The sequence below is a fragment of the Muntiacus reevesi genome, chromosome 12, assembly GCF_963930625.1.
Source record: "Muntiacus reevesi chromosome 12, mMunRee1.1, whole genome shotgun sequence".
NCBI lineage: Eukaryota > Metazoa > Chordata > Mammalia > Artiodactyla > Cervidae > Muntiacus > Muntiacus reevesi.
This window is the reverse complement of record NC_089260.1, coordinates 62621033-62643141: the sequence shown is the minus strand read 5'-3', so window position 1 is coordinate 62643141 and position 22109 is coordinate 62621033. Positions and strand designations below refer to the sequence as shown.

Here is a 22109-nt window from a genome sequence, read left to right as displayed (position 1 = left end):
GGCTGCTGGAAGGGCGGGGCGATACAGGGCCGTTTCCGCTTCCGTCGAGGAGAACCTGGGGCTGCAGTCATGAGTCGTTTCAAGTTCGTGGGTAAGAGTTTGCCAGCATTGGGGGCATTTCGATTCCCGGGCGTCGCGCACCGCTGCTAGAGGGCCCAGGACGTGAGCTCTCCAGCTCTTTGCCGGGTTGAAAGTGCACCCCTCGGAAGAGGGCGTGGGGAGGCCTCTGGGTGCTGATAATGTTCTGGTGCTCAGTCTGGTGCTGGCTTCACCGGTATGCTTATTTATGAAAATTGACGAACTTCGCAGTTATGACTTGTGCTCTTTCCAACATGTTGTTGTATTCAATAAAAAAGAAAAAAAAACTACTAAAAAACTCAAAGCCAGACGTTGTATTCTCCTGTAGCCTCCGTGCACCTCCCACCCCTTACCGTCTGTTTGGCGGAGAGGAGGATGGGTATGGCTTCAAGGGACGCGTTCACTCACTGATTCGTATCGTAGCTCATATCACAGTTACTGAGGCCTCTGGTGGGCCAGGCACCGGCCTAGGAACACAGGTCCTGCTCTTAATCTGCTGGCACCAACACCTGGTGGGGAAACTGGAAGACACACACAATGGGAAAAGAAACAAGTTCTGTACTTGGCAAGTACACTAACCATTCAGCATCGGTACAACAAGAGAGGGAGAATTCGACAAGGACTAAAGGAGTAAGAGTATTTAGTACCAGGCACTCAGGAAAGGTGGGGGGGCGGGGGCCCCCCGGGGGCGATGGGGGTGGGGTCGCGGACATTGTGAGAGCTAGGATTGGAAGGCTGACTTGGGACTTTAATGTGTTGCTGAGTTTAATTTTACTGTGTATAGAGGTTCGCTAGAGGCTTTTGACAAGGAGCATTCCTTAAGCAAATCATTGGGTGCCAGTCTCACATTGGGAGCCTTAGGCTGTGGGATACAGCAGTGGGTAAAGCAGGGCATGCGCCTTCTTTGTGAACTTTCTAGCTACTTGACATGGGAAAATGACAGCCCTTCTGTAGGTTTGGTAGGTCACAGGGAGAGGCAGGGAAGCATAGCAGAACTTGAGCAAGGGCATTGGAAAAGGGAGAGAAATGGGAGAGAGGTACAGATGCAGCATTTGGCAGCTGAGTGTTTATGACTAGTAATGGAGAGTAAACATGATTCAGGGTTGGGATAAATACCTCCATATGAAATGGAAGCCTGATTAGTTTGACAGTGGGTGGGCGATGTAAGGAAATCCATTTGGATTAGGTAAATGTGAGAATCTTAACAGGACATCAGGTGGAGACAGTTACTGGCCAGTTAGAAATGTCTTGCATTCAAAGAGGTTAGGATTATAAACTTAGATCTAAGTTGTTTTGGGCAGTTTTTTTTTGTTTTTTTTGTTTGTTTGTTTGTTTTTTTACAAAGATATTGTGCTAAGTGTGTGGAATTAAAGAATCTAGTGGTACAGTTAGTTTTCAGGCTGGAGAGGTATGTACAGTCCAAACAAATGCAGAGAAGCGTGGCACCTTACAGTGCCATGAAAGAGGTTTTTTAAAATAATGTGGGAGAGCCTGGGGTAGGGGACAGGTAGGTCCTCAGAGGTTGTAGACCCTTTGCAGGTGTGGTGTCTCTCAGCCTCTTTATTACAATCTGTGATATAATTGATGGGGTAGATGGGGTGAGAGCCACGAAACACTCCACAAAGAAAAGGAAACACTTTTTAAAAAGTTTTGTGCTTGTCATAAAAACTTAATCCTTGCCTCAAGTTATGTCTCTTTAAATCCTTTCTCTAGCCTCCAGAGTGGTCTGTATAAAAAGTCAGCTACATTTTTCTCCTGCCTCAGATCTTTTAGTTACTGTCCTCAGGATAGTTGAAGTGCCTTAACGTAGCATTGGAGAAGGAAACGGCAACCCACTCCAGTGTATTCTCTGGAGAATTCCATGGACAGAGGGGCTTGGTGGGCTACAGTCCATGGGGTCGCAAAGGGTCGGACACAACCGAAGTGACTCAGCACACAGCCTAGCATACAAAGCCTTTCTATGGTCTGGTCCTGCCCGCTTTTCCAGCCTCATCCTTTTTATGCTCTATAAACACTTGGAGGTGCTGTTTCTTGCTTCTGAAAAGGTTTTAAGAGTGGCAGTTTGGGGCCATAATGTCCCCGCTGTCTCTCATATCCTCTTGCCTGGTTGATTTTTACCTACCCTTTACTTTACCACATTGTTTTATAATTAAAATACTTATGTATCTGCCTTTCCCATTAGTCTACGCTCTTTTAAGCAGATGCTTGGTGGTATTTGTCTTTGTTCCCAGGGGCTTATCTAGTACAGTGACTGTTCAGTGGAAGTATGAATGAGTGGGTAAAAGATGTGTAATTTTAGTATAGGTGGTAAGAAAATTGATAAAGGAATCTCAACCAGATAAGCTAGAGAAGACTTCTTACAGAAGGTGGGTTTGACTGAAAAGTATTTCTTTCTGTATGCTCTTCATTTCCACTCTCCAGGGGTAAACAATGTTTAAAATTTATATCCTTCCATAGTTTTTAAATTTATACGGAGACATAAAAATAGGCAAACATATCAGATGTGTGTCTCTTTGTAACAAAAATGGGATCATACTATGCATTCTATCTTTGTCATGTGAGTTTATTCCATGCCATTCAAAAAGTTCTGCCTATGACCCACTACACAAATTTCTGCCTATAGTACTCATGAGCAGTACTTTGGAAAACAACCTTTTAGACCCATGGACAGTTGTTCCATGAACAAGCTTTACATGTAGCAGTTGCATGAAGAATCACACCAGTGGAGGAAGTTCCCTGGTTGGTCTAGTGGGTGGGATTCAGTGCTCTCACTGCCATGGTTGGGGTTCAGTCCCTGATTGGGCAACTGAGATCCCATAAGCCAAAAGGTGTGACCAACTTTTTTTTTTAATATATAAATAATAGAAAAATTAAGCCAGTGTTATAAAAGCAACCTTAGATTTTTATTTAGGAAAGCTGACTATCGCCAGGTTGTAATCCTACATTACCCCCCTCTCAAAGGGCATAACCAATGGCTGCCTGTGTTTCTAATCTGGGGAAGGAGGACATGAAGCAGAAGTATTTGTGTTTTATGGGAAATATTGCTCCCTCCTAGGAGACACTTCAACATTGTGTCTTAGGTTATACTTGAGACTAATTTCTGTGACATTGTCTGCATATCATACCACAAGTGACCATCTCCTCAGTCTGAACAGCAATAAGAATCTATGCTTAATCATTGCAAAGTAATAAAATTTGGAATGGAGTGGAGCTCCCTTTTCAGTGCTGATGAGTTTCTGCTCTAAAAAGTAAAGTCGCTCAGTCCGATTTTTTGCAATCCCATGGACCTTAGCCTGCCAGGCTCCTCTGTCCGTGGAATTCTCCACGCCAGAATACTGGAGTGGGTAGCCATTCCCTTCTCCAAGGGATCTTCCCAACCCAGGGATCGAACCCAGGTCTCACGCGTTGCAGGTGGATTCTTTACCAGCTGAGCCACCAGGGAAGCCCTCCTGCTCTACAGTTCACCCACCAAAGGTCACTTAAGGACCCACAGTGAAGGATATACCCCTGGGTGATAGGGGTGGTGGCAGTGGTATGTAAATCTTGATGCATTTACAGAATTTCTCTGGATGTCTTGTGTTTAACTTTGAAATAATATAGTGCCCTTCTAAAATTAAAAGCTATGTTATCCCCAAGATTTTCCAAAGTAAAATTGATACTCCAGGGAATCTCAGGGTGTTACATACTCTGGAATAACCCTCGTTTGAAAAGCAGAGGTTTAGAAGATTCCCATCTAGTAACCTCTGTGCCCACTCCCATCAGATGAACCAGAGAGCAGCTTGCAGTAATTAGTAACAACTACCTCAACCTCAGGTTGATCCTGGGGGATCAACCAGCTGGGGGCTCTTAGGGACTGTCAGGAGCACTCCCCTCAGTGTGACGACTAGAAATGAACACAGACATTGCTGGATGTTGGGAGCAGGATTGGCAGGGAGGGGAGAGGTCAAACGAAGAGAGGGACAGTAAAATCACTCTCCACTGTGAACCTCTGCTCAATAGCACAATGAATTTCTTCCAGACTTCTACACACACCTGTGTGTGGGATGCCCTTTCTGTTTGTCAGCTTTTAAGCTTTAGCCTTCTACAAGATCTAGATCTTCTGTGAAGCTTTTTCATCATTCTTGCCAAAATTGTTTGTGCTCCTTCTTGGCACTCTGAAGCACAAAGCTGTAAAGTGATTATTTACAGGCTTAAAAGTGTATAAAGCTCCTACTATATACCAACCATTATGCTAGGTTCTAGGGATACAGCATTGAAAAAGATAAATGCTTCTTGCCTCATGTTGCTTACAGTCCAGCTTATTTTATTTTTTTATTGAAGGATAATTTACAGAATTTTGTTTTCTGTCAAACCATCTTATTTTAACAAGTTTTATTTGCAGTACCTATATAGACTAAATTCCTAGAAGGCTGGGACCAAGTGACAGGTCTTGTTCATTTCTATACCCCCAACTCCTTACATAATATTTTGGCATAGTGTGGGTCTTTATAACTATTGGGTGAATAAAGAAAATAACTTATTGCCGTCTCTGCATCTCCACTTGTAATTCAGGTTCTCTGCATTGCAAATAGGAACTCTTGACTGTTTCCAGATGAACTACCCTGACTCCATTTGCCCCCTTCAGATCCCACCTTCTACAAAGACACCAGAACGAGAGGTCCAGAATACTAATCTTGGAAGCCTTCAGTGCTTCTTGGTGCATCTGGTGTTTTAAAGACAAGCATCTGTAACATGGTTGAGTTTGCTCTTTTCTGGTCACTCGCCTCTCTGCACTTCTCTCCACGATCACTGTGTTATTTCAGACCCCGGATGCTTTGTTTCTGCTGCTTCCACTTATCTGCAGTTTCCTGTCTTCTGCTGGGTAACTCCCAACTTATCCTTGAAGATTCAGTTCAAGAAGTGCTTCTTTCTGGAAACCCCTCCTGGACTAATTATCAGACTAAGTTGGGTGGTCCTCCTGTGTGTCCCACAGTGCTAGTATCTACTTATGATTTCTTTCTTTAAAAAAAAAAACAAACTTGTTTATTTCAGTATTTAAGATCCTGTGTCAGATCTTAGTTGTGACATACTGAATCTCTGACTCTAGTTGTGGCCGGTGGGCTTAGTTGCTTTATGGCATGTGGAATTTTAGTTCCCCAACCAGGGATCAAACTTGCATCCCTAGCATTGCAAGGCAGATTCTTAACCACTGGACCACCAGGGAAGTCCCCTAATTCTAAGTTCTTAATTGGCTATTAAGGAGTATGCCTTGCCAGTTCTGCAGTGAGTTTCTTGAGAGCCGGACTACTGGCTTTCATCTTGGTATCCCAAGTGTCTAGCACAGTGACTGACAAGCAGTAGGCACTTAGATTTTGTATGAATGTGTGAATGAAAAGGTTAGTAACTGGACCTTTTATTAAAGTAAAAATTTCAAATAGAGGCCCTCCATGATGATGTGTTTTGTTTTTGCTTTCCACAGATATTGGTATCAACTTGACAGATCCTATGTTCAGAGGAATTTATAGAGGGGTTCAAAAGCATCAAGGTAAACTTTTCTTTTGGTAAGCTATTTATGAAGACAAATTTTCTGACCCAAGGGAGAGCATAAAAAGCTTGACCCACCCTTAAAATTGAAATATTAAAGGATTTATTGTGCATCTTGGCTAAAACTAAAAGTGAAACCCATATCAGCTATATTGGTAAACCACGGTGATGAACATGTGTAAAATGTTATCAAGTTTACAACTTTGAACATAGAAACTGAGATAACCATGCGCATAAAAGGCAAGCCATAGCGCTTCCGGTTCCGCCGCGGAGGCACGTGGAGGTCGGTGAGTTGGCGCGGCGTTTGTCTCCGGCCGCGGGGGGGCGCTGGGATGGATCCCTCCTCGTCGTCGTCCTCCGCGGTGGGTATGGGCTCGGTCGACCCGCAGCTGCGGCATTTCATCGAGGTGGAGACCCAGAAGCATCGCTTCCAGCAGCTGGTGCACCAGATGACGGAACTCTGCTGGGAGAAGTGCGTGGACAAGCCTGGACCAAAGTTGGACAGTCGGGCTGAGGCCTGTCTCGTGAATTGCGTAGAGCGCTTCATTGACACAAGCCGGTTCATCGTGAAACGACTGGAGCAGACGCAGAAATCCAGGGCAGGCTTCTCAGAAAGCCTTTCTGACTGACCTCAGCATTACCTCTTTGGAAAAGGAAGGTAGTTCAAGAAATGAAGAGCAGTTGATGGGATGGTTGAAGAAAAGACTGTAGGGGAATTGGCTCCCACCTTCGTCACTCTTGGGACGTCCTGTCCTCTGAGAATGAACGAAGACCAGTGTTCGGTGTGGGTGGGGATTTGAGGGTTAGCTGTGTTTGGGGTTGTGTTTTTTTAATGCTAATCTTGTGAAAACTGATAGATGAATGGAAAACTACTAGATGAATATTACTCTATGTGGGCCGATGCTTTTCTCGTAGTCCCATTAACTGCTTCTTATAATTTTAATAGTGGAATTGCTCTATAATTTGACAGTGGGACCACATAGGTAATAATCTGTTAACTTGTTTTTTGTGTGGGTTCATTTCAGATTTCTGGGGATACCAGTGTACTTCTTTGTGTCTCAGGGCAGCAGTCTGGGAAGAGTAATTTGGTACTTAACAGTAGGCCTCCTTATCTAGTGTTTGACTACAGCTGATGGCAAAAATGTATGGTATGTTCATACAGTACATTCCAACTTTCTGGATTACCTCCCTCCCTTATACTGTGATTCACTTAAATATTTCTCTAAAGTATGGTCTCAAGCTAGGACAGGTTGCCTGAGAGAGTCTAGAGGCCTTTAGTTAAAGGAAGCTAGCCAGTGAACATAATTTTCATACTAAACTGCCACAAGGAAGAAAGTTAACTTACCGTGAATATCAGGGTCCAAAAAAATTTATAAAGATGTGCCTAAATGAGAAAATTAAGATTTGGGTCAGTCAGAAACTAACAGCAGTATCAGGTAGAGGTGCATGCCGGTTGTAAATAAGGATAGTTTCCATTTACTGCATCTTTTCATCATTGAAATAAAAGCTTCTAAATGAAAATTTAAAAAAAGCAAACCATAAACCCAAACAGACTTTTCACCCTTTTGGTCAACAAAACAGAAATACAGTTCACCTATTTTGCCTTATGTGGGTTGCTTTTTTTTTTTTTTTTTTTTCTTTTTAAAGATATTGCTAGGTCTTATTATATGATAAGCACTTATCAAATAGTATTGATTTGACTTTGATTTAGTAACTGTGATTTCTATGTTTTCTTTCAATAGAGGATAATTAAATTATAAGTGAGTTTTTATTTACCATATTTTTAATGTGGGCTTCATCTCTTACAGATGACTTACAGGATGTAATAGAGAGAGCTGTTCAGATTGGTGTTAAAAAGGTAACGTTTCATTTTTGTTATTATGATTTTTTTTTAAAAAACCTAAATTTTGGTTAAAATACTGCAGATGAGAAAGAGCCAATGCCATACTTAGCATTTTGCAATATGTATTGTCATATTAACAAGTTAATGAAATAAAATGTTAAACTAATATGTTCTCATCAGTGTAAGTGACACACACCTTGTGGGTGGTTCTTCCACGCGATCAGAAATGTGGTAAATGGCCAAGTCTTCTTGAGGAAGTTTTTTAAAACCCATCTGAATTACCAGGCTTCTTAAGAGGCAACTATTAGTAGATTTTATAACATAATTTAGCTTTGGTTAGAAGTAAACAATCATCAGAAAGATATATCTCTAATCACCATGTTTAACTTTTATACTGTGTATAACATTTTAAGCAACTGAGAGAACGCTTTAATTTTTATGGTAATAATTTGATAATCAGGAGAATTCCTACTACTTTTAGAGAGTTCTAAGCAAGTGAATTTTAGCTCTGTCAAATTGTTTGAATAGATATTTCTCTTTAACTGGTATTTTTTAAAGTAGCAAGCTAGCCCACACATGTGCACAGGGAATAAGATTTAAGTTCCATATGGCTTCCTGGCAGCTCAGTGGTAAAGAATCCACCTGCCAATGTAGAAGACACATGTCCGATCCCTGATCTGGGAAATCCCACATGCCATGAAGCAGCTAAACTGCTGCATCACAACTGTTGAGCATGCCCTTTAGAGCTGGGAGCTGCAAATACTGAGCCCACACACCCTAGAGCCCAAGCCCTGCAACAAGACAATCCCCCACAGTGAGAAACTCGGGCACCAAAACTGGAGAGTAGCCCCTGCTCGCCACAAGTGAAAAAAAGCCTGCACAACTGTGAAGACCCAGCCCAGCCAAAAATAAAAATGAGTAAATAATATATATATACATATATAAAAAGATTTAAGTTCCATAGTGTGGTATTAGGGCACTTAGTAGCTATTGCTTGTAAGTTAAATAAACCTCAGTTTTAAAAAGTGACCAGGTGAGTTCTGCAGGTTGGTGTGTGACAGTCGAAGAGAGAGAAGCATTTTGGGAAAAAAAGCAGGAAAGCACATTTGGGAAACTTGTTGACACCCTGTTAAAGTGGACTTATTTTATTCCTTTCTGTTTCAGTTTATGATTACAGGTGGAAATCTACAAGACAGTAAAGATGCACTGCATTTGGCACAAACAAATGGTATCCTCATATTACTTTTACCTCCCACAATGTGAATTAAGTTATTTTGAAGAAGTCTTTCTGAGAACTGCCTCAGGTACAGATACAGCAGATCATGACTGTAGACACAGCAGGAAGATAGACTGATTTCAGTGGGACATGATTAAGATGAAAAAATTCAAAGTGCCCATTGTCATATCAGATGAGCCCTCTTATATTTAATAAGAATTGTTTCAAGATTTCAGTTAATGAGAATTAAGTTCACTAGGCATAGAATTTAACCTCAGATATTCCCGATACAGAATTTTTGTGTGTATACTGTAATATGTTTTAAGATATGAGTTGCTTTTAAATAAATAGCAAATAGCTCTTTAACTTAAGCTACAAAATATACTTATTAAAATATTTATCATGCAGATTAGAGACACTGTGCAAGGCCCCAGGAATGCAAGTAACAATATAGTATATAACCCTTCATATGCTCACTTTATAGACTAAATAAATACAGGCATATGAACATAAAGTTTTGGAGTTTGTTCCTACAAGAACCCTAGTTACATAAAACACCGTCCTTTATCTGGCGTTTATTTACTTAACCTTTTTGTTGTTTGTTTTTGCTGGGGAGGGGCCAGGCGCACACTTCATGTGCTTGACACTAAAGAATTAGGCATTCCATGTTATTTTTCAAAATACTAATTTATTCATTAAAAGCTGTTATTTATTGAAATCTTTTGAAAATGCATACTTCAGGATTCATTGACACTTTTTCTTAGTGATTAAAGTCCTAAAAACATCTTCCCAGAGGCTTTTGATGTGTATAAGAATATTACCTTCCATACTACCTTCCATAAATAATATTACTTCCATGTTACCTTCCGTATTCATTATCCCCAAACAGATAGGCTTTTAAAAGTTTTCGGTTCTTCCACTGTTCCACTCCTCTGCATGTTAAAGCAGTTTTCATATTCATGTCCAAAAATGGCATTAGTATTCCAGAAATTCTTATGTGATTAATCCAGTGCATTTCTGATAGTTTGACTAGTTTATGGGTATTGTTAAAAATGTACCAGTTGAAATTATGTGATATTCTTTTTTCATATTAAATATAAATATGGAAAAAATACTTTGAAAATAATCCTAAGCATTATTTTGTGCTAGATATGTTTTTCAGTACCGTTGGGTGTCATCCTACAAGATGTGATGAATTCGAAAAGAATGACCCTGATCATTACCTGATGGAGTTACTGAATCTTGCTGAAAATAACAAGGGGAAAGTTGTAGCAATAGGGGAATGTGGACTTGGTAAGTGTCAACTTATCCCGTTAGCGTGACTCAGTTTGAAAATAGCTGATTTGTTCTTTACAAGTCATGAGTAATTCTTGATTCTTTTTTATCTTTTCAAGATTTTGACCGACTACAGTTTTGTCCCAAAGATACTCAGCTCAAGTAAGGAAATTTATTGTCTTTAGAAATTTTTGCAAAATCTTAAGGGTGATTTTTATACAGTTTTTATCAGTTCAGAATGTAGTTAGGTTAAGCTTCATGGTTTTTTGGGTTTTTTTCCTTTGTATATAAGAAGTTAAGTGAAGCACATTCCATGAATGCTTGTATGGAGTTTGTGAGGGGTGGAAGAATGTGGTTCCCTATCGGTTTAACCATCTAATTTATTAGAAACAGGGATGATTTTTACATGCTAGACTTTTGATTTTTGTTTGTTTGATAATAAGTGCATTCATACACGAACCATTCTAGTGAAATAAATTCAGTTGTGGGGCATATGACTTAAGAGTAAAAGATATTTTTTAAAAAATATAGGGTCAATTACCAAAGCTACAAAAACATGTTTCACTCTTGTTGGGCTTTGGATATTGTGATTGGAACTTGAGAATCCTTTTGTAGGAGCCATGTTGAAAGTGGTGTCTTCTAAGAAAACGCCAAGCTCACAAGCTTCAGAGACCTCCTATAATACCATTGCCTATAGCTGTTAGTTGGAGTTCTGTTGCCGTACTGTTGGGTTGTGTTGAAGGCCGAAAAGAAAAATTGCGTCATGGGCTTAATTTAGGACCTAGGCATGTTGTTGAGTTTCAGGTACAGTGTATTAATTATCAGATGGCAAAATAGAATGAGCTTCTGGAGGAGGCTAATTTAGGTATTCATTTATTCAGTAAATATTTATGGAGTAATATGTGCCAGAATCTGCTGGGAACTCATAGTATACAAAACTATAAATAAGGTGTAATATCTGTTCCTCGAGCGTTTAAGAATAAACAGCCCTTCATCCTGCTTAGGTTCTCAAACAAGACAGAGGAGCCTGGATCAAATTCTCTCTTAAGATACTATCTAGCTTGCTCATAATATTTAATAGCCATTTTTGTCATATGGTCTTGATTAAGCCAGTGCTTGATGGCCTGAAGGGACTTTATAAGTTAGACCTGCCAGAAGTGTACTTCCTCCTGCCCCCTCCCCTGCCTACACACGACAGTCCCAGTGTGTCTGGTCCATGGGAAGTCCCCACAGTGAGGAGCAGATTGACAGTGAGTCTGTTGTACCCTGGACTCCAGGGTCCAGAATTCCTGAAGGACCATGACCACGTGACGCAGGATGGGGTACTGTTCTATGGACTCTTCCTTTCAGGCTTCATGGTAATAGAGCCTTTCAGAGCTGTTTAGTTGGTAGCATGTTATTTGCTGTGTTTTTTTAGGGACATTGACTGATTACTGGTAGGATTACTAAATCTCTGTACCTTTCCTGAATACCATGTAGGTCAGTTCGCTTAACCTTAGAAGTTCACATATTCACACTTAAATAGAGGATCAGTTGTCTGTAATAGTTCCTTAGGTTAAGCCCGGAGGTCATAATACCTCCAGTTTCATGGCTGTTTTTGGCCAAGATGAGCCTCAGGAAGTGAACAGATTGTGTGGTGTGACCATCAAGGACAGTGGCAGAGTCCCCCAAGATTTCTTGCCCATGACTTCATCCAGATGACATAAACTGATTCTAACATGCAACCGAAATGCTTTAAACCTGATTAGTGTGTGTGTTACATGAAAACATTGATAGTATCAGCTCTGTGGATACTTCACCGTCATCTTAAGATCAGAACTTAAAAACAGTATATGTATAGCAGTGCATAGTTCATGGGCTTCTGTGGTGGGTCAGTGATAAAGAACCTGCCTGCCAATGCAGGAGACTCAGGTTTGAGATATTCCCTATGTTGAGAAGATCTCCTGGAGAAGGAAATGGCAACCCTCTCCAGTATTCTTGTCTGGCAAATCCCACAGACAGAGGAGCCTGACAGGCTACAGTCCATGGGGTCTCAAAGAGTCAGACATGACTTAGCGACTAAACAACAACGTATAGTTTATGCTTCAGCACACATGCCAGTTGTCCAGGTGTTGTCCTGTAATAGAGTTGAATTCCATTGGTTAAGTAAATGATTACCAAGTGTCTCCTCAGTCTGATACAAAGAAGAATAAATATGGCAAAAACCATCACAACATTGTAATTATCCTCCAATTAAAATAAAAATTTGTTAAAAAGACTTGGTTCTTATGTCTCTACAGATAGTAGAGGACATAAATAATTAAATTGGTTGGAAAAGCTATCAGAAAGTATGTGAACAGCAGAGGGAAGGATTCACTTTCTGGGGCAGTCAGATGGTTTTGCTCAGGTGACAGGATGTGACTGAGGCCTCTTCCAGAGCAGGTAAAGCTAAGGACAAACTAAAGTACCATAGAAATTTTAAATAGATGGGCAGTTCAGTTTGAGATTTCATTTTCTTACAAAACATCAAACGACAGTTTAAAAAAAAATGACACACCAGTAGTAATTGCATTTGGGTTGTTGTCATAGAAACAGATACCTATGTTATCTGCCTTTGCTTCCTCCTTTCCCATAGGGTGTACTAACAGCATCACCCCTATTCTCTGCCACGTAGCACTCTGTCCTTGTTGCAACATTTCTCACACTGTAATAAGTGGGTTTGTGTTAACCCCTTCCACTCCCAAAACACATTAGTGTCTCTGAGTTCTTCAAAGGCCCAGACCAAGCCTTCCGCATGTTGTAGTTGGATGCCACCTAGCACAGTACTCTGAGCACCATGTATATGTGCACAGAATTTTTAATAATGAGGGAAGCATCTTTTTGATTCCTATAGAGCATCATGGATAAAAAGTTTATAATTCAGCTTTTACTGTTCAGTCTGTTTGAAGAATTTAGATTTTGGTCTGTGCTTACATATGCCAGTTGTCCATCTGACACAATTACTAGTGCGCAGTTTGTTATTGTTTTGCTTTTTAAAGTAAAAATGTATAGTCAGGAAAATGATGTATGAGAAGAGACAAATAGAAAATAAATTAGTATAATGGATTAGGAAGGAGGCAAGACCAAAAAAAACCCCACCAAAAACCCGCTACTATGCAGTAGACAAAGTATCTGGGGGAAGAAAAAAGGCAATAAGACCTTTTGAATCAGCAGATCTTTATGTTTGAATCATACCTGCCTTTTGGTGTTTTCCTTTGTAAATTTCAATTTCCTCATCTTTAAAACGGGGATACTGTGCCTGCCTTTCTTAACATTTAGTACGTCAAGTCCCTTGTGCTGTGCCCGGCAAAAGAGTCAGTACTGAATAAATGTTAGAAATATTGCCATCCTAAAAGAAGACAGTGGCTATCATTTTTGTTTGGGGCTTTTGAAAAGGTTTTTTTTTTTTTTTTTGGAAGAGAAAGAAAGAAAGAAAAGCAAGTAGATAAGGAAAAGGCCTGATTTAGATATGGGAAAGTTCGCCTTTAAGCATACCCTGCATTTTCAGTTGCTCTGCCTGGTGCTACACTCCTTTCTTTGTTGCAGGTTAAGAGTTAGGTTCATTTGAGTGGGAGGAATTTGCTTTGGGCAATTTTCTTGGGATTTTAGAATGTTGATACTGTACAGTCATATTTAATCAGAAATCAGACAAAACTTCAAAATAATCATTTGGGGCTTTAAGGAACGTAAGGGCTGATGGTATGGAGTGTCTCACTCTCCCGTTTGGCTGATGCGAGATTAACACTGGATTAAGGTGTACTGCTGGAATGCTTGGGTCTTTGGATTTACATCAAGCCAAATTACAGGCATTCCAAAGAGATATCAGGGGTTCAGTTCCAGACCATACAACAAAGCAAGTCACGGGGATGTTTTAGTTTCCCAGTGCATATAAAAGTTAGGTTTACACTGTATTGTCTGTCAAGTATGTGACAGGATTATGTCTTAAAAAACAATTCACAGACTTTAAACATGCTTCATTGCTGAAAAACGCTAACCATCATCTGAGACTTCAGCCAGACTTTTTGCTGACCCCTTTTGCTGGTAGAGGGTCTTGCCTCAGCGTTGATGGTTGTTGACCGATCAGGATGGTGGCTGCAGCGATTTCTTAAAATAAGACAGCAGTGAAGTTTGCTGCGTTGACTGACTCTTCCTGTCACAGACTGTTTCCCTGTAGCATACAGCGCTGTGTGGTACCATTTTACCCACAGTAGAACCTCTTTCAAAATAGGAGTCAGCCCTCTAAAACTGCCACTGCTTTATCAAACTAAGTTTATGTCATGTCATTTCAACAGTCTTCATAGCATCTTCACCGGCAATAGATTTCATCTCAAGAAATAACTTTCTTTGCTCATCCATAAGAAGCAACTTCTCATCCATTAAAGTTTTATCATAAGATTATGCACTTCAGTCGCATCTTCAGGCCCTGCTTCTAATTCTGGTTCTCTTGCTATTTTCATTACATCTGTAGTTACTTCCTCCACTCAAGTTTTAAACCCCTCAAGGTCATCTATGAGGGTTGAAATCAACTTCTTCCAAACTCCTGATAATGTTGAGATTTTGACCTTTTCCCACGAATCATGAATGTTCTTAATGGCATTTAGAATGGTGAATCCTTTCCAGGTTTTCAGTTTATTTTGGCCAGATCCATCAGAGGAATTATTATCTATGGCTATGGTAGCTATAACTTTACAAAGTGTTTTTCTTAAATAATAAGACTAGAAAGTAAAAATTACTGCTTAACCCATGGGCTGCAGAATGGATGTTGTGTTAGCAGGCATGAAAACAACGTGAATCTCATTGTACACCCCCATCAGTGCTCTGGGGTGAACAGGTGCATTGTCAGTGAACCATTGTATTTTGAAAGAGATCTCTTTTTCTGAGCGTTGTCTCAGCAGTGCACTTAAAATACTCAGTAAACCATGCTGTAAACAGATATGCTGTCACCCAGGCTTTTGTTATTCCCTTTGTAGCGCATAGGCAGAGTAAATTTTTAGCATAATTCTTTTTTTCTCCTTTCCCTCCCCCCTGCCCACTGTTTTGACTGCATCACGTGGCATGAGGAACTACCCTGACCAGGGATCGAACCCATGCACCATGCAGTGGAATCAGAGTCTTAACCACTGGACCACCAGGGAAGTCCTAGCGTAATTCTTATGGGTCCTAGGATTTTCGGGTTGGTAAATGAATGTTGGCTTCAACTTAAAGTCACCAGTTGCATTAGCCCCTAACAAGAGTGTGAGTGTATCCTTTGAAGCCAGGCATTGACTTCTCCTCTCTAGCTATGAAAGTCCTTGATGGTATCTTTTTCTCAACATAAGACTGTTTCATCTGCATTGAAAATCTGTGGTTGAGTATAGTGACCTTCATTAATTATCTTCACTAGATCTCTGGATACCTTGCTGCAGCTTCTACATCAGTGCTTGCTATTTCACCTTGCACTTTTTTTTTAAATTTTTAATTGGAAGATAATTCCTTCACAATATTGTGATGGTTTCTGCTGTGCATCAACATGAATCAGCCATGTATATACATATGTCCCCTTCCTCTTAAACCCCCTTTAAACCAAACTTCGTGGTTGTCTTATTTTAAGAATTGCTGTAGCCACCCCAAACTTCATCTTGTACTTTTATGTTATAGAGATGGCTTCTTTTCTTAAACCTCACAAACCACCCTCTGTTGGCCTCAGACTTTCCTACTGCAGCTTCTTCACCTCTCTCAGCCTGCACAGAACTGAAGTTAATTGGGATCTTGCTCTGGATCAGGCTTTAGCTTAAGGGAATGTAATGGCTGGTTTGATCTAGTATCTAGACCACTAAAACTTTCTCCATGTCAGCGGTAAGGCTGTGTTGCATTCTTATCATTTGTGTATTCAGGGGAGTAGCACTTTGTTTCCTTCAGGAATTTTAACTTGGCATTTACAACTTGCCTAACAGGCTCAAGAGGCCTAGCTTTTGGTCTGTCTTGGCTTTAAAAGTGCCTCCCTTGCTAAGCTTAAATATTTCTAGCTTTTGACTTAAAGCGTGAGACACGAAACGTTTCCTTTTATTTGAACACTCAGAGGCCATTCTTTGTAGGACCATTAGTTGGCCTAATTTCAGTGTTGTGTCTCGGAATAGAGAGGCTCAAGGAGAGAAGGAGAGACGAGGGGACACACACACTGTTTATCAGCTTTGCTGTCTGGTATGAGCAAGGTTTGTGGCACTCCAAAACTACAACTATAGTAAGATCAAAGATCACTGATTACAGATCCAGTCATGAAAATATGGTAATATAGTACAGTACAAATATGATCATGAAAAAGTTTGAAGTATTGAAGGAATTACCAAAATGTGAGACAGAGACACACGGTGAGCAGATGCTATTGGAAGAATGGCGCCGGTAGATATGTTTCATGTGGAGCTGCCACAAACCTTCAATTTGTAAAAAACAAAAAAACTGTCTGAGAAACTCAATAAAACAAGATATGCCTGTAATAATTACTGGTACTCTGAAGTTGAACTTTTCAAGCTCTTGTCCTTGGCTATTGTTGACCCTAAAATCAAAGAAGCAGTAATACAACCAGAAGCAAATTAAAACTTCACTAAAAAGAGCAAATCTAACTCAAGTAGAGATTAATTCCCATTTCTGAATTTTTAAAAACCCTAAGTAAGGGAATTCCCTGGTGGTCCAGTGGCTAGGACTCTGCGCTCCTGATGCAGGGGGGCTGGGTTCAATCCCTGGTTAGGGAACTAGATCCCACATGCCACAACTAAGACTCTATGCAGCCAAATAAATAAAAATAGATGTTTAAAAATAAATAAATAAAAGTCTTTAAAAAAAAACAAAAAAAAACCCCCTAAGTAAAAGAAGCAAAGGAGTCTCTTAATAGGTGCCACTTCCTGCCCTTTAGCTTCTGTTATCTTGTTACCACTGTGGGTTGTTTTCCCTTTTAAGCCAATAGTCATATGATGTTAAGTACCAATTATCTTCAATTTGTATTATTAGGAATGATGTTTTACCTCTTAGTTTTCTTATATAATACCTAGTTGTTAGCTTGAGCACATCAACCTTTCTTTCCTCAAAGTATATAAAATCCCTGTAAGCACATTGTTTGGGCATCTGTTATTTTCATAAATTGTACTTTTGCCTTCTCTGTGATAGGAAGGCTTATTTCCAAGGTGATCATTAGATTGTGTAACTCTGTGTCTTGGTTGTGTGGCTGTGTGTAGCCAGAAGCCAGAAACAGAGTAAAGTTTACATAATGACTAGAGAACACTTAACTGCTGACATTTGAATTACTTTAGAGGTTTTGGAAGTAATGACTAGTAGTAATTATTAAAATTTTTTTTCTTCCAAGTGTTTGTTTATATTTTCTACACTGTGAAGTTTCAGCACCATGTTAATTAACTGAAAGTATTTTTACTTACTCTAGTCCAGGAGAATCTGAAAGAAACAAACAAACGATGGATAATACATAGACCACCAACTTTGGGATGGCTGTTTCTTTGAGAAGTACATTTCTATTTCTGATTTTAAAATTGAACATTTTCAAGAGCTTTACAAAGGAGGTGCTCTAGGAAAATAGTTGTCTGGCATTTCCAGGAGATCAGATATAGGAAAACACAGCAAAGGTGATTTAAGTTAAACAGAAAAACTGTTCCTCTAAACACCTTAATAAAAGCTAAACCCTTGTCTGTAACTCCTGGTTTAGCTTAAATTGCATGACCATTAATGAAATAGAGAGGGACCACCACTGAAATGAAAGGAAACATGAACTTCCACCCTGTCATGTCCTGTGATGTTGTCATTATTTGCTGGGAACAGGAAGAGGCTTCTTGAAAGCCTCTTGTGTGTTGTGATCTTTTTTTTTTTTTCATTCATAAAAGGTAGATTTTATATTATCACACTTGATTGATATATGAAGTTCAGTGTTACTTTTTAACTTTTTTTCCTTTATTAGTTGGAGGCTAATTACTTTACAGTATTGTAGTGGTTTTTGCCATACATTGACATGAATCAGCCATGGATTTACATGTGTTCCCCATCCTGAACCCCCCTCCCACCTCCCTCCCCATCCCATCCCTCTGGGTCGTCCCAGTGCACCAGCCCTGAGCACTTGTCTCATGCATCCAACCTGGACTGGTGATCTGTTTCATACTTGGTAATATACATGTTTCAATGCTATTCTCTCAGATCATCCCACCCTCACCTTCTCACATAGAGTCCAAAAGTCTGTTCTATATATCTGTGTCTCTTTTTCTGGCTTGCATATAGGGTTGTCATTACCATCTTTCTAAATTCCATATATATGCATTAGTATACTGTATTGGTGTTTATCTTTCTGGCTTACTTCACTCTGTATAATGGGCTCCAGTTTCATCCATCTCATTAGAACTGATTCAAATGTATTCTTTTTAATGACTGAGTAACATTCCATTGTGTATATGTACCATAGCTTTCTTATCCATTCGTCTGCTGATGGGCATCTAGGTTTGCTATTATTTTCTCCCATTCTGAAGGTTGTCTTTTCACCTTGCTTATAGTTTCCTTTGTTGTGCAAAAGCTTTTAAGTTTAATTAGGTCCCATTTGTTTATTTTTGCTTTTATTTCCAATATTCTGGGAGGTGGGTCATAGAGGATCCTGCTGTGATTTATGTCGGAGAGTGTTTTTGCCTATGTTCTCCTCTAGGAGTTTTATAGTTTCTGGTCTTATATTTAGATCTTTAATCCATTTTGAGTTTATTTTTGTGTATGGTGTTAGAAAGTGTTCTAGTTTCATTCTTTTACAAGTGGTTGACCAGTTTTCCCAGCACCACTTGCTAAAGAGGTTTTCTTCTTTCCACTGTATATTCTTGCCTCCTTTGTCAAAGACAAGGTGTCCATAGGTACATGGATTTATCTCTGGGCTTTCTATTTTGTTCCACTGATCTATATTTCTGTCTTTGTGCCAGTACCATACTGTCTTGATGACTGTGGCTTTGTAGTAGAGCCTGAAGTCAGGCAGGTTGATTCCTCCAGTTCCATTCTTCTTTCTCAAGATTGCTTTGGCTATTCAAGGTTTTTTGTATTTCCATACAAATTGTGAAATTATTTGTTCTAGTTCTGTGAAAAATACCATTGGTAGCTTCATAGGGATTGCATTGAATCTATAGTTTGCTTTGGATAGTATACTCATTTTCACAATATTGATTCTTCTGATCCATGAACATGGTATATTTCTCCACCTATTTGTGTCCTCTTTGATTTCTTTCATCAGTGTTTTATAGTTTTCTATGTATAGGTCTTTTGTTTCTTTAGGTAGATATACTCCTAAGTATTTTATTCTTTTTGTTGCACTGGTGAATGGTATTGTTTCCTTAATTTCTCTTTCTGTTTTCTCATTGTTAGTGTATAGGAATGCAAGGGATTGCTGTGTGTTAATTTTATATCCTACAACTTTACTATATTCATTTATTAGCTCTAGTAATTTTCTGGTAGAGTCTTTAGGGTTCTACGTAGAGGGTCATGTCATCTGCAAACAGTGAGAGTTTTACTTCTTCTTTTCCTATCTGGATTCCTTTTATTTCTTTTTCTGTTGTGACTGCTGTGGCCAACACTTCCAAAACTATGTTGTATAGTAGTGGTGAGAGTGGGCACCCTTGTCTTGTTCCTGACTTTAGGGGAAATGTTTTCAGTTTTTCACCATTGAGCATAATATTTGCTGTGGGTTTGTTATATATAGCTTTTATTATGTTGAAGTATGTTCCTTCTATTCTTGCTTTCTGGAGAGTTTTTATCATAAATGGGTGTTGAATTTTGTCAAAGGCTTTTTCTGCATCTATTGAGATAATGATCCGGTTTTTATCTTTCAATTTGTTAATGTGGTGTATTACATTGATTGATTTGTGGATATTAAAGAATCCTTGCATTCCTGGGATAAAGCCCACTTGGTCATGATGCATGATCTTTTTAATATGTTGTTGGATTCTGTTTGCTAGAATTTTGTTAAGGATTTTTGCATCTATGTTCATCAGTGATATTGGCCCTGTAGTTTTCTTTTTTTGTGGCATCTTTGTCTGGTTTTGGAATTAGGGTGATGGTGGCCTCATAGAATGAGTTTGTAAGTTTACCTTCTTCTGCAATTTTCTGGAAGAGTTTGAGTAAGATAGACGTTAGCTCTTCTCTAAATTTTTGGTAGAACTCAGCTGTGAAGCCATCTGGTCCTGGGCTTTTGTTTGCTGGAAGATTTCTGATTACAGTTTCAATTTCTGTTCTTGTGATGGGTCTTTTAAGATCTTCTATTTCTTCCTGGTTCACTTTTGGAAAGTTATACTTTTCTAGGAATTTGTCCATTTCTTCCAAGTTGTCCATTTTATTGGCATAGAGCTGCTGGTAGTAGTCTCCTATGATCCTTTGTATTTCAGTGTTGTCTGTTGTGATATCTCCATTTTCATTTCTAATTTTGTTGATTTGGTTCTTCTCCCTTTGTTTCTTGATGAGTCTGGCTTACGGTTTGTCAATTTTATTTATCTTTTCAAAAACCAGCTTTTAGCTTTGATTTTTGCTGTGGTCTCTTGTTTCTTTTGCATTTATTTCTGCCCTAATGTTTAAGATTTCTTTCCTTCTGCCAACCCCAGGGTTCTTCATTGTGTATTGTGATCTTAGATAAGGTCTTAAACCCCCCCTGATATCAGCTCTTTCCTATTCTAGGGTTATTTTGAGAATTAGATGAGATAATGGTATGAGGCACTTGAAAAACCTTTTTATAAAGTACTCTAAAATATTCAGGACTGCCACTTTATCATGTAGTTTTCATTTTTCTGAAAAAGAGTATTTCAGTTTTTGTGCTCATTTGTTTAATAAATCCTCTGCATTTAGTTCTTTAAGGGAATCCTTTTTGCTTAGTGGCAGTAACTTCTTGTATAACAGCACATGAAAAACACTGAGTATAATGCCTGGCTTCTCCCTGGAATGAGTTGATTCCCCCTGGAGGTGGTCAGCCAGCTTTGGGGACAAGGGGCTGGCCGTGTCTCTTCTGCCACCAACACATGCTTTGGGGAAAGGATCCATGGTTATTAGGAGGGTGTCCACTTCATTTGTTGGGATTTAGTCAGAAAGCTAGTTAAAAGTAATTATTTGGGGAAACAGTCCCCATCACTGTAAACTTAAACTTTATAGGTCTTTACTTCCAGCAATGAGATAGTAAAGAACTACCTAATTACCTGGCAGTTATAATGGAAAAACTAACAAGACATTTCTGAAAATAATTTTGTAATCCCAGAAAATCAAGCAACCCTTTAGGAAGTCTTTATAAAAGCCTTTGGCTAGGCCTGATGTATCTTAAATGCCTGAATTCACTATTTCTGTTCTATAATTTCTAGAGAATAAAAGTCCTTTAACTTAAAAATCATTTGACAATTATCTTTCTCATGCTAAAATAAAATTCTTAGGAAAATTTTTTTTGCATTATGCAGGTATTTTGAAAAACAGTTTGAACTGTCGGAACAAACAAAATTACCCATGTTTCTTCATTGTCGGAACTCACATGCTGAATTTTTGGGTGAGCTAAAGCTAATATCTCATATAAGAATTTGCAGAAATCAAGCTATTTGCTAAAAGGTGTTTCTGTTTTAAATTCACAGACATAATGAGAAGAAATAGAGATCGGTGTGTAGGTGGAGTGGTAAGTATAGAAATTACTTTTAATAAATGATGCACAAAAGTGCTTTGGTTATTAAGGTTGGCCACTATAAAGTAATTTAGATGTCAGCAATAAAATTACTAAGGTTCTGCTCTCTCTTAAATTAATTGAGGGCATATAAATTTACTGTTGAATCTATGGACCAGAGAAGGTTTAAATATAAACCACACTTGTTTTAGTTGCATTTACTTTGTTCAGAGTACAAGAATGAGTACAAGAATTCTGTTCACAAGAAAATCCCATGAATTTAGTTCTATACCTTGTAACACTCTGCATGATCTTTTTCTCTGCTTCTTCCCTCAGCCATTCTTCAATGTTTTTCCATTTAAATTTTGAGCAAAATATAAATTTAAGCACTGTTTTCAGCTTTTCACTAATTTCTTGTAACTGTATTTGTTATTGTCACTCTGATTAGAGACACATTGTCATTTCTGTAGTTTGCTTCTGTGAGCTGTGGTCATTCAGTTCCATAAATATTATCTAACACTTAGCTTGGA

At 39.1% G+C, this 22109-nt stretch overlaps 1 protein-coding gene, 1 non-coding gene and 1 pseudogene across 3 annotated transcripts in view; all 3 read left to right on the top strand.

The window, feature by feature from the left end:
- Positions 1–22: 22 nt before the first annotated feature.
- Positions 23–22109, top strand: part of TATDN1 (TatD DNase domain containing 1) — a 31627-nt gene continuing 9540 nt past the window's right edge. Inside the window, exons 1-8 of one of the 2 annotated variants that reach the window (XM_065903505.1) lie at positions 23–91; positions 5537–5602; positions 7410–7459; positions 8609–8672; positions 9810–9953; positions 10055–10097; positions 21386–21471; positions 21554–21594. In XM_065903505.1, coding sequence (XP_065759577.1) covers positions 70–91; positions 5537–5602; positions 7410–7459; positions 8609–8672; positions 9810–9953; positions 10055–10097; positions 21386–21471; positions 21554–21594 — 516 coding nt within the window. In that variant the 5' untranslated portion in view covers positions 23–69. Of the gene's footprint in view, positions 92–5536; positions 5603–7409; positions 7460–8608; positions 8749–9809; positions 9954–10054; positions 10098–21385; positions 21472–21553; positions 21595–22109 lie in introns of those variants that run through there. The other variant, XM_065903506.1, reaches the window with a different exon arrangement.
- Positions 5934–6288, top strand: LOC136145271 (mitochondrial import inner membrane translocase subunit Tim8 A pseudogene; annotated as a pseudogene).
- Positions 16609–16681, top strand: TRNAR-CCU (transfer RNA arginine (anticodon CCU)). Its single transcript has one exon. It is a non-coding gene; the product is annotated as a tRNA-Arg (tRNA).